This window comes from Entelurus aequoreus, linkage group LG08 (genome assembly GCF_033978785.1).
Source record: "Entelurus aequoreus isolate RoL-2023_Sb linkage group LG08, RoL_Eaeq_v1.1, whole genome shotgun sequence".
NCBI lineage: Eukaryota > Metazoa > Chordata > Actinopteri > Syngnathiformes > Syngnathidae > Entelurus > Entelurus aequoreus.
The window spans coordinates 59,462,980-59,476,875 of record NC_084738.1 but is presented as its reverse complement, the minus strand read 5'-3'; the positions used below and the strand labels follow the sequence as shown (position 1 = coordinate 59,476,875).

At 36.0% G+C, this 13,896-nt stretch overlaps 1 protein-coding gene across 10 annotated transcripts in view; it reads right to left on the bottom strand.

Moving 5' to 3' along the window:
* Positions 1–13,896, bottom strand: part of fcho2 (FCH and mu domain containing endocytic adaptor 2) — a 157,966-nt gene that overhangs the window by 25,367 nt on the left and 118,703 nt on the right. For 3 of the 10 annotated variants that reach the window (XM_062056937.1, XM_062056939.1, XM_062056938.1), the window contains 5 exons: positions 6,444–6,902; positions 6,093–6,202; positions 4,840–5,134; positions 2,931–2,990; positions 125–236 (listed from right to left, as the gene is read on the bottom strand). In XM_062056937.1, coding sequence (XP_061912921.1) covers positions 125–236; positions 2,931–2,990; positions 4,840–5,134; positions 6,093–6,202; positions 6,444–6,902 — 1,036 coding nt within the window. The remainder of the gene's footprint in view (positions 1–124; positions 237–2,930; positions 2,991–4,839; positions 5,135–6,092; positions 6,203–6,443; positions 6,903–13,896) is intronic. The other 7 variants (XM_062056943.1, XM_062056945.1, XM_062056940.1 and 4 more) reach the window with 6 other exon arrangements.

Sequence of the window (13,896 nt, the reverse complement as noted above, 5' to 3'; positions counted from 1 at the left end):
CGCAACACGCACGGTAACTCGTAGCGTCATGCTACTCGCTCTGGTTGAGGGCGGGACAAAAAAAATAAAAAAAGTGTATATGCGTGCGTGTCGGCCGCTGAGCAGCAGGTCATGTGAGACTCACTTTGTGGGATCAGCGCCTTTGAAGTAAGCATTAACCGACTCGGTGAAGGCCACGGCAATAGGCAAAGCATCTTGGGATGCCAGGGTCACAGGGCTGGGACCGCGGGACGTGCCTGAGGAGGAGGAGGAGGAGGGTTGGGTGAATGTTGACTCAGCTGCAGGTCGGACTTGTGGAGGGGCGGCGCCCTTCCAAACGCTCACATCACAATCAGGAAGGTTTGATCATGCAAAGACGAAGGAGAAGAAGAAGTCACGTTAGGAACATTTATTAGCACGGCCGGGGCTCTCAGTCGTCTTCAAATAAACAGAAAGGGGATCCGAGAGCACGAGGCACCATTAGGATGACCTCAGTCAGTACGTTACTTCACACAAAAAACATCTGAAATCAAGGCTACGTCCACACGCACACAGGTATTTTTACAAACATTGTTTATGCTCCAGTAGAGAACTTAAAAAATAAAAAATAAAATTACAATGGTCAACTTGGTTGATCATGCTCAGAACCTCAAAAATTTTGCAAAGTACAAGCGGTCCTTTGTGTGACGACATTACATATACAGTATGTGTATATATATATACTGTATTTTTCGGACTATAAGTCACAGTTTTTTTCATAGGGGTGCGACTTATACTCAGGAGCGACTTATGTATGAAATTATTAACACATTACCGTAAAATATCAAATAATACTATTTAGCTCATTCACGTAAGAGACTAGATTTAAGATTTAATCGGATTTAGCAATTAGGAGTGACAGATTGTTTGGTAAACGTATAGCATGTTCTATATGTTATAGTTATTTGAATGACTCTTACCATAATATGTTACGTTAACATACCAGGCACGTTCTCAGTTGGTTATTTATGCCTCATATAACGTACACTTTTTCAGCCTTTTGTTCACTATTCTTTATTTATTTTAAATTGCCTTTGAAATGTCTATTCTTGGTGTTGGGTTTTATCAAATAAATTTCCCCCAAAAATGCGACTTATACTCCAGTGCGACTTATATATGTTTTTTTCCTTCTTTATTATGCATTTTCGGCCGGTGCGACTTGTACTCCGGAGCAATTTATAGTCCGAAAAATAGGATAAGTAATAATACATTGCGAGAATCGGTTTCAATCAAATCCTTGACCAATGAATCGGAATTGGATCGAATCGTCGGGTGCCCAAAGATCCACACGCCAACTCGAACGTGGAATACGTAGTCAGTAGGGTTGTGCATCTTTGGGCAATTAACGATTCGATCCAATTCCTGCTGTGGAGTCGATTTGATTCAGAATCGATTCTCGCTTCAGTCAGTACGTTACTTTAAACAAAAAACATCTGAAATCAAGGCTATGTCCACACGCCCACAGGTATTTAAAAAAATAAATAAAAACCTAAATTAAAATGAGCACCTTGGTTGATCATGCTGAGAACCTCAAAAATTTGCAAAGTACAAGCGGTCCCTTGTGTGACGATGTTACATATATGTGTATATATATATGAATAAGTGTGTCTATATACTGTATATGTGTGTATATATATATATCTTTATATATATACACTACCGTTCAAAAGATTGGGGTCACCCAAACAATTTTGTGGAATAGCCTTCATGTCTAAGAACAAGAATAGACTGTCGAGTTTCAGATGAAAGTTCTCTTTTTCTGGCCATTTTGAGCGTTTAATTGACCCCACAAATGTGATGCTCCAAAAACTCAATCTGCTCAAAGGAAGGTCAGTTTTGTAGCTTCTGTAACGAGCTAAACTGTTTTCAGATGTGTGAACATGATTGCACAAATATTTTTTAATCATCAATTAGCCTTCTGAGCCAATGAGCAAACACATTGTACCATTACAACACTGGAGTGATAGTTGCTGGAAATGGGCCTCTATACACCTATGTAGATATTGCACCAAAAAGCAGACATTTGCAGCTAGAATAGTCATTTGACCACATTAGCAATGTATAGAGTGTATTTCTTTAAAGTTAAGACTAGTTTAAAGTTATCTTCATTGAAAAGTACAGTGCTTTTCCTTAAAAAATAAGGACATTTCAATGTGACCCCAAACTTTTGAACGGTAGTGTATGTATATATATATATATATATATATATATATATATATATATATATATATATATATATATATATATATATATATATATATATATATATATATATATATATATATATATATATATTTTTTTTTGGAAGAATACGTTTTTAGGCCATCTTCCTTGTCATTTTTACAGTGTACAATTTGATGGATAATTTGCTCTGCAATTATAAGTCAAGCAGATATTAAAATATTCATTTTTATTTCAACCAAAAATGTTTGGAATGTATTATAATATATTTGTTGCATTATTAGATAATAACGTTTAAAAGGTATGCAATTTCATGCACTACATGTATTTTTCTGTCAAAATGGAAAGAACGTATACATTTAGTAAGAAAAAATATTGTACTTTATTCACGCATATAATTTCCAGGCTTTCGTGGGCCATATAAAATTATGTAGCGGGCCACATCTGGCCCCAGGGCCTTGAGTTTGACACCTGTGATCTACACGCAAACACTGAAAGCGTGAGGTAAAATGTAATTTTCCTGGGGGGAAAAGGGCCAAAAAAGCGCAGGAAACTAATTTCTTTAAATACTGAAGCTTGTGCGGACGTGGCCTTGGCAGAAAGGTTTTTAGCAATGGATGCTGTTGGAAGAGAAATAGCAGGTAGAAAATATTTACAACATACAAGCAGCATAACAAGAAAAAACTGCTATTAGTTTTAGTCATAGAGCAGGAGACTCATCCCGGTTGTACCTGCTGGTGTTTCACATCGCCTCTCAAAGGTGGGCAGCTTGGCGACAAACATGTCATCCTCTTTGCACCCGATCAAGGGGCGCAAAGACGGAGGAGATAAAGAAAGGAACAGGACAGCAATGTAAAGAGAGGGCAAACAATGCACGGAACCAACAATTTACTGCATGGAAATGACATTGTGCGTTGTTTCTGCAGGGCTGATAGTGATAACAATGCATTTAGGTGTTCCTAACAAATGGCGTATGCAGTAGACATGGGATACTTTTTGAAGGGAGCCAGATCTTTAGGAGCTGTTCCTTTCAAAGAGCCGTTCAAAAGATAAGCTTGTTATTGTAGTGTTTTTTTAATCACAGAAAACAATAATTTATATGATAAATTGTACATTACAATAATATAATTTACACAAATATTACTCTATTGGTGGAAATTATTCTGGAATATTGACTATAATTGTATTTTTTTTTTTTTTTAAATTGTGTTTTCATTGTAAACATTCCATAAGGCGGTGCCATTTTTCCATGCTTAGGCAATGACATCACTAGTTTAAAATTTTCCTCACCTAAAAAATGTTGCAGAATTTTAACAATATGGAAAAAAAATACACAAATATTAAGTAAGAATAAAATGCATTGATAGATATAAAAACGTTTAAATAAAACTACAATAAAGTTAAAGTACCAATGATTGTCACACACACACTAGGTGTGGCGATATTATTCTCTGCATTTGACCCATCACCCTTGAAAAAATTTGAACATAATACAAATGTGAGTACAAAATGATATTACCATAACTGGTGTGTGTACGCTTGAACTAGAACCCTTTACAGAAAGGAACCAAAAAAGTGAATCTAAATAAAAAGAAAAAAGAAGAAGAAAAAATTAAGAAAAAAAAAATACAATTATAAAATATTATTCTGAAAAATATATGTACAGTATATATACATACATATATACTATATACAGTATATACATACATATATACCATATACACATACATATATATATATATACATATATATATATATATATACACACATACATACATATATATATACACACATACATATATATATACACACATACATACATACATACACACATATATATATATATATATATATATATATATATATATGTATATATATGTATATATATGTATATATATATATATATATATATATATATATATATATATGATTATTTTAATTCAGATTAATCACATTTTTAAATTTGGATTAACAATGATTAATCACAGGTAATTACTTAAAATTTGTTTCAGAAAAGACCCCATTATTTGATCACAAATGCTATTTTATTGCCAGAATGTCATCCAGGAATGTTTTTAAACAATTTACATGAATACATGTCATGTATTTGCACAAAACCTGGTAACTTTTTATCCAACGTTCTTTAAGGCTTTATTTTGGAGTGAAATTTGCCAGCGAGACCACCAGTCGGAATCTCTTCACTAATTTTTGTACTGACGTATGCATTGATCTGATCACCGACTGTTTAGCGGTTGAGGTGAAAGATAAATTGCATGATTAATCGAAGTGTGTACATGATCAATGAGATTTTTTTGTAATTATTCACATGAATTAACTCGTTAATTTTGACAGTCCTAGTAAAAATATGTATTTTTTTATTTAAAAAAAAGTTAATCCAAATGCTGCCAGGTCTCCTTTAACTCTGGTGGCACACGTGTTCAGAGTGGGCAATTGCCAACGCAAAATTTGCATATGCATTAAAAAAACCCGCTCCCAAACAAACGGCTCAACCCTGTGAATCGGTTCTAAGCGTTCACTTAAAAGACCTGTTCATAAGACTCGATTCGTTCGCGAACATCACATCTTTAGTGTGCAGAAAAGACATGAGCAACAGGGAAAGTTGAAGAATGGTAAACTCACTCAGGAAAAAGAAAGAAGGAAATGAGAGCAGTTCTGTCTCTCGAGAAGAGATGGGGAGACTAAAAGTGTGCTGAGGTCCTGATTGAAAGGAAGAGGAAGGGATAATGGAGGCCAGGAGGAATGGTGCACAGGAGAACATGGGAGGGATGAGTAACGTCTTCTTACCGACTGTGGGCGTGTTTGCCGCACTGAGCGAGGCATTCGACGACAAGGAGGATGAGCTCTCTGCGCGAGCGAGGGGCGCGCCGGGAGGTGGGCTGGCGCCGGACCCCTTGGGCGGGCTGAAGGGTCGGACCTGGGGAGCGGAGGAGTCGATTTAAACATGGGTGTTAGGGACGAACAATAAATTAATTCAGATTTTAAATCATTAATAATTTTCAAAAATCTATTTAAAAAATTTTTTTTTTTTTAAATAAAAAAAAATATACATATATACATATACATATACAGTATATATATATATATATATACACACACATATATACAGTACAGGCCAAAAGTTTGGACACCCCTTCTCATTCACAACACAATTGATGGTCTCAAACCCATTGATAAAGCAAGAAATTCCACTAATCAACCCTGATAAGGCACACCTGTGAAGTGAAAACCATTTCAGGTGACTACCTCTTGAAGCTCTACGAGAGAATGCCAAAAGTGTGCAAAGCAGTATTTAGAGCAAAGGGTGGCTATTTTGAAGAAACTATAATATAAAGCATGGTTTCAGTTATTTCACCTTTTTTTGTTAAAGTACATAACTCCACATGTGTTCATTCATAGTTTTGACCTTCAGTGACAATCAACAATGTAAATAGTCATGAAAATAAAGAAAACTCATTGAATAAGAAGGTGTGTCCAAACCTTTGGCCTGTACTGTACATACAGTACATATATATATACACATATACAAACATATATACTGTATATATACATACAATACATATACACTTGTACACGCACACACACATTATAAATATATATATATTGGTTTTTTTTTCAATAAGAATCTATTTTTCCAAAATACATTTTTAGGCCATCTACATGCAACCTTATGGAGCATGTCTAACCTGTAACCTGTTTTGCAAAAGTTTCATGGTAATTATTACACCAAATAATACATTGCAAGAACCTGTTTAAATGGAAAATCCATTTTGAATCAAATCGTCACCCTAAGAATCGAATCGAATCAAATCGCCCAAAGATTCAGACCCCAAATGGGTGTCGTCACGCAATCGTTTGTCTGCGTTTTCACTCACAATCTCATTGATGCCGGTGAGTTTCCCAGTGGGGAGCTTTGGCCTGGAGGAGGGTCGGGGCGGCGGCACCAGGGCTCCGGCTGTCAGAGGGGTCGTAGGTCGGTTGGGCACTGCGTGACAGGAAGTGACGGGTTAGTGTCCGTAAAAAAAATTAAAAAAATAGAGAACACTAAGATTCAATGGGGTCAAAAAGTGCAAAGCAACACAATCAATTCACAGTGAAAGTCAAGTCAAACCCATTCCAATAAATCATAGAACACAAAAATAAATACATAATATTAATAAAGAAAATACAAACATGCAGTCAAAATAAAGTGAAACCTCAGGCATGAGAAAAGTGTCTGCCGTTACCAGGGAATATTTTGCTCGACGGAGCGGCCGCTGTCGCCCCGTCGCTCAGCTCAGAGAAACTGTCAGAAAAACCTTCCGCCGTTTTGCAGTAGGCGTCGGCGGAGTCATCCGACAGGAAGCGGCTCGACCTGCCGGACTGAAGCCTCAAAGGAGGACCGGGGCCGTGTCGGCGTGAGGAAGCCATATTGTCACCGAAGGCGATCCACTGGCTCTGGGACCAGGACAGCGAGGATGCGGCGTCCTCAACGTCGCCCGGCGAGCTCTCGAAGGGGTCCGCCGGCTCGGGCGGCAGCGTGATGGGGGCGCTGTGGGCCCGGACCGGCGCCGGGCGGAGTGCCTTGAAAGGGTCTACAGGGGAGTCCCAAGGAGAGGATGTGGACGAGGAAAAAGAGGAGACGTCTTTGGATTGCTGGCGCTCGGCCAAATGGGGCGAGCGTTCGGGCGCTGGCGCCATCTCCTCTGAAGGTTGGATTGACAGCAGACAGGCATGACAGATGCAAAGCAGAGAGTGGAACTTTGAGACAACAAATCCGGGCATCAAACAAGTCCAAATCTTGTAGATTTACATGGTAAGCAAATTGAGTGGGTGAGAAAACCTCAAAAACATATCAGACATGAAATTAAAGCTACAACATATTTCTGGCATTGTTAAGCAACACAAATATAAAACACATGAAACTTCTCATTGCACCCTGTAACATGTTTTATGATGCTATAATACCTTTTGAAGTTACACTCCCAAAATGAAAGTCATATGTTTGTGCTTGTTTGCAAATATGCACAACTGTGCTGTGTGCTAATGTGAAGGGTTTCTAATTAGGCGTGTCCCGATACAACTGCTTCACTTCGGATACCATACTGATATTGCCATACTTGCCAACCTTGAGACCTCCAAATTCGGGAGATATGGGGCGGGGTGGGGGGTCGGGGTTAAGGGGGGAGGAGTATATTTATAGCTAGAATTATTATTCTAGCTTCCTTATTATTATTATATTTATAGCTAGAAGTTATATATATATATATTTATATATATATATAAATAAAATAAATACTTGACTTTCAGTGAATTCTAGCTATATATGTATATATATATATATATATATATATATATATATATATATATATATTAGAGATGCGCGGATAGGCAATTATTTCATCCGCAACCGCATCACAAAAGTCATCATCCACCCGCCATCTACCCGAACTAACATTTTATCAAAACCACAACCACCCGCCACCCACCCGTTGTTATATATCTAATATAGACGATGCAAGGCATTCCTGTTAAAGAAAAGAGACTGATGCAGCAGAGACATTCAATGCGTGCCACGCATTAATATCTCTTGGCCACGCAATAGAGGCTATTATTTATCATTATTATAATATTATTGTCATTTCCATTAAGAAAGTGTTGACTATTATTTTTTTTTTTCCCCTGGTCTTTAGTATTCCCTTTTTTAGTTTGTCGCTTACCACGTTTGCAGCCGGCGTTGCCATCTTTTTATTTTCTTCTTCTTCTCCTGTTGTGTTGTGTTGTGGTGTGTCACGCCAAATTTCTTCCCCCTACAAAAACCTTCCCCACCCATTTACTTCCGTGGTCATGTTTCCTCTTACGTCATTGACAGCGATCGATAGCACTTCGGCTTTGACTGCCCGTCGCTGGAAGGATACTTCGTCTTTGACAGCTGCTGGAATCTGAAGAAATCAATTATTGTTTTTTTTGTACAGGCACGAAACAGGACAGTCGCGTGCGGGTTAAGGACCCCCGGCAACTTTGTGACTTTATTGGACGCAGCCCCGGAAGTAAATGGGGGGGGGGGGGGGGGGGGGGTTTGTAGGGGGGAAGAAATTTGGTGTGACAGCTGCAGCAGTGCCTGATGAATAATTGCCTGTTTCAAAGAGTGCTGCTCGTTTTTCGTATGTGGGTAACAACATTTAACTATGTATTTTTTTTTTCTGAATTGGTTCAACCGCCACCCGCCCGAATCTATATTTTTTTCGTCATGCATCCGCCCGACCCGCGGATTACCCGCGGAGTCCGCGGTTGTGTCTGCAAACCGCGCATCTCTAATATATATATATATATATATATATATATACATACATGTATTTTATTATATTTATATATATATATATATATATATATATATATATATATATATATATATATATATATATATATATATATATATATATATATATATATACATATAAATAAAAAAAATACTTGAATTTCAGTGTTCATTTATTTACACATATACACACACATAACACTCCTCTCTACTCATTGTTGTACTTAAAAGTGCAATACTTTGCAGCCAGTAGCACAGCCTTTGAAGGAGCATATGTGTGGGCAGTGCAATATTCTGGGTTGGAGTCAATAACCAGGCGAGGTGACAAAGTTACGTCTCTTTACTTCATACTTCAGAACCGACTCCCACACTTGCCGTCAGGGTGCGCAATACAACGTAAACCGTTGGCCAACCAAAAAGTAACCACAGAACACTATACGGTATAGTGTTCTGTGGTTACTTTTTGGTTGGCCAAGCGGACGTGACGACAGGCTGTCCTCACGGACCTGGAGGCGGCGTGCCTTAAGTCCGGCTGGAAATCGGGAGAAATTCGGGAGAATGGTTGTCCCGGGAGATTTTCGGGAGAGGCACATTCGGGAGTCTCCCGGAAAATTTGGGAGGGTTGGCAAGTATGGATATTGCACTATTGATTTTTGGCTGATAATGATATTGATCCAATGCAATATCAGCACGAATCATACATAATTTTATTTATAGGGCTGTCAAAATTAACACATTAAGACATGCAATTAATTAGGAGTGCATAAGAAAATATTATTCATCCCGATTTTAAATAAATTCATAATTAGCAAAAATCAATAAAAAATAATAATTGGGGGGACATACAGTACATACATACATACATATATATATATATATATATATATATATATTTATATATATACATATATATATATATATATATACACACTACCGTTCAAAAGTTTGGGGTCACCCAAACAATTTTGTGGAATAGCCTTCATTTCTAAGAACAAGAATAGACTGTCGAGTTTCAGATGAAAGTTCTCTTTTTCTGAACATTTTGAGCGTTTAATTGACCCCACAAATGTGATGCTCCAGAAACTCAATCTGCTCAAAGGAAGGTCAGTTTTGTAGCTTCTGTAACAAGCTAAACTGTTTTCAGATGTGTGAACATGATTTCACAAGGGTTTTGTAATCATCCATTAGCCTTCTGAGCCAATGAGCAAACACATTGTACCATTAGAACACTGGAGTGATAGTTGCTGGAAATGGGCCTCTATACACCTATGTAGATATTGCACCAAAAACCAGACATTTGCAGCTAGAATAGTCATTTACCACATTACCAATGAATACAGTGTATTTCTTTAAAGTTAAGACTAGTTTAAAATTATCTACATTAAAAAGTACAGTGCTTTTCCTTCAAAAATAAGGACATTTCAATGTGACCCCAAACTTTTGAACGGTAGTGTATATATGTGTGTATATATATATATATATATATATATATATATATATATATATATATATATATATATATATATATATGTGTGTGTGTGTATATATATATATATATATATATATATATATATATATATATATATATATATATATACACACACACATACATATACACACAAATATATACATATACATATATATATACACATACATATATATACATACATATACACACAAATATATACATATACATATACCGGTACACATATACTATACATATATATATATACATATATATATATATATACATATACTATACATATATACATACACACATATACATGTATATACATACACATACATATACACATACACACATATATATATACACATATATACTGTACACATATACATGGAACAGGGGTTAGTGCATAAGGTCCTGGGTTCGATCCCCGGGCTCGGGGTCTTTACCACTGGGTACTCCGGCTTCCAAAGACATGCACCGGGGGGGATAGGTTGATTGACAACACTAAATTGGCCCTAGTGTGTGAATGTAAGTGTAAATGTTGTCTGTCTGTGTTGGACCTGCAACGAGGTGGCGACTCGTCCAGGGTGTACCCCGCCTTCCGCCAATGTGCAGCTGGGATAGGCTCCAGCACCCCTGCAACCCCAAAAGGGACAAGCGGTAGAAAATGGATGCATCGATCGATTAAAAATAATATATATATATATATATTTATAAATTTTTTCCAATTGATAAAAAAAAATTATGAATTGATTTGGAATCGGGATGAATAAGAATCGCTATTCGGACATTAATCAATTATTTTGTGCACCCCTAACAAACTTGTGTGCTTATCGGAGGACATATAGATACTAACTGGCTGTTCAGCTTTGCACAAGTAAACAGTCGTATCGGATCACTTACATCTGAAATTTCATATGCAAGCCCATATCATCCAATTTTTTATTTATTTTTTGCTGATAACAGACCAATATCAATATCGGATCAGGACACACCTATTTCTAATATTATGGTTAGAATTGTTTCTGGAAAGGCGAACTTAAAAGATAAGATACAGGTGTACCTAATGTTGGGAAGGGGTGCAAGAGAGTGTTTGTTATACAATGCTACAATTAGTTGTAACACATGACAGAAGTCATTTCCATTAGTCAGAGGTGTCCAAAGTGCGGCACTGGCTCCATTTGTGGCCCGCAGCTAATTTTTCAACGGACCGCAAAACATTCCAAAAATACTATGAGAGGGAAAAAAAGAAAAGAAAAGTGGAATAAAAGAGCCAACAGGTGAAGTGTAAGGAAGAAAAGTTGTAATGTGGACTCGAATAACAAAAAGCTGCCTTGCAGATAATTGTCTTTCTTTAAAAATGTAATTGCTCAAAAAAAGAATACAAATAATACAAATCAATGTTGTTATGAATTATTGACCAATTAAAGGCTCTAATTACTTTACATCAAACATTTTTGGGGAAGATAATGCATATTTTGTGTTTGCTATAACAACAAGTTAAAATATTAAAACATGTTATAATTGACGGATAGATTTTAAGTTGATCAAGAAATTTAAGAGTTTAAATTAAATAAACATCTGTATGACTTATTTTCACACTTTTATGAGTGGGCTTCCCTTTTGGATCCTTGATCATTTTAGTGGGAATTTCTTTTTATCTGCCATTGTAATGACTCAAAATCAGTGTTGTTATGAATTATTGACCATTTTAAGGCTTCAATTAATTTACATCAAATATTCCACTTTGATTTTTTTAGGAGGGAAATTACAACATATTTTAAGTTTTTGCCATAAAAAACGTATTTAAGAAAGAGGGTATAAACCAGGGGTCACCAACGCGGTGCCCGCGGGCACCAGGTCGCCCGTAAGGACCAGATGAGTCGCCCGCGGGCCTGTTCTAAAAAAATAAAAAATAAAAAAATAAAAATACAATTTAATCTACATAGAAAAAACACAAGATACACTTTCAATCAGTGCATCAACCCAAACAACCTCCCCCATGCACACGCATCCACACCCACTCACACAAAAGGGGTTATTACTTTCTGCTACCAATATTCTGGTTCCCACAACATAGACAACACATCTGCAAGGGACACAGTCCCTGAAGCACACATGATTGTATAGGCTGCTGGTCCACTAACATTTTCATTAATTACAATTTTTTTATGTAATTATTTTTATATTGTTTTACTTTCTTTTTTATCCAAGAAAATGTTTTTTATTTATTTATCTTATTTTATTTTATTTTTTAAAAAAGGGCCTTATCTTCAACAGACCAGGTTGTCAATGAAATTAGATTTGTTTAAAGGGTTTTTTAAACCAGGCCCAGTCCAGATAATGTCCAAGTCGGACTCAGCAACACACACCTTCATTCATGTACACAGAAAAAAATTAGGGAACTCAACAGATTGCATATCATTTATAAACAAAATTACATTTTCAAAATAAGCATTTATGTACAGTCCAGATTATGTCCAGGTCACTCAAATTAGGGAACACAACAACAGATATCATACAATCTATAAACATAATTATACTTTCAGAATAAGCCTTTGAGGATTTCTCATCTTTTTTTTAATGTTTTTTGGCATCATTATCGTTTTCAACCATGTAACTTTCTAAAGTTAGAAAATACTGAATAAATGTTTTAAAGAAAGTAATACTAAGTGAATATCTGTTTTTGGCCTTAAAAATACACATTTTACAGAGTACTATAATTAAATTGACTAAATCATGATGGTCAATTAACTCTCCTAAAATAACAGAAACCACATTAAGCTTCATAAACAAACCAATCCTTAAACACATTTTTTTAACTTCCACCCAAAACAAAGACACAATATGACAATACCAAAACAAATGCAGGGTGGATTCAGGCTCCTGACAACAAAATCGGCAATCATCTGACTCTGTCATATTCCATAATTTTAACATTTTCCCTGTGGGTAAGAAGTTATAAATAATTTTAATTTGAAAATAACGATTTTGCACATCGATAGTGGTTTTATAGATTAGTTTGAATATGGCATCCCATGGCAACGGGCAGTCAAAAAAGTCCTCCCATTTTCCATTTGTGTTGTATGAGGCAGCCTTCAAAGATTTCTTTATTAAATAGAAATTATATATTTTTCTATTTATTTTAGTTCCTTTTTGCCAACTAGAATTTCTTATTAGAGGTTTACAGACTAATAATTTAGTAGTTCCATAATTAATTATTTGTTTCCATCTTTTCCCAATTACTCCAGTTAGTTGATAAAATGAAAAGCTTGAGCAAGCATCACCATACATAGCTCTAAATTCATCATACTTCATAATTTTACCATTCTCATTGATAATATCATTGACAAAAATGATTCCTCTTTCAAACATATTTTTCCAAAAGAAAGGCTTTCCATCGATTACAATATTAGAGTTCATCCATATTAACTGCTGCAAAATATCGTCTCTTTTTTCTGGCACATAAAATTGAAAACACCACTATGAGTGGATTGTTTCCTTTATGAACCCCGCCATGTTTCCCAGCAGACTCTCTGGGAGGGGATCACTTGTAAAAAAGGATACAATTTCTTTTGATACAGTACATGTTTTTTGTCCAACAGGACATTTGTGTACCACTCAATGTTTAAATACATCTTTGGAACAATTGATGCTTTTAAAGACAGACACATAGCTTCAAGGTTGAGAAGTTTCAGGCCCCCATATTCATACTCTTTGTACAAAACCTTTCTTTTAATCTTTTCTGGTTTGCCGTTCCAGACAAAATCGAAGACCCTCCGCTCATAAATCTTAAAAAAGTTTTGTGATGGAGCTGGTAATGACAAAAACAAATAAATAAATTGAGGAATAATTAACGAGTTGGCAATAGACATTTTACCATACAAGGTTAGGGATTTCCCTTTCCATAATT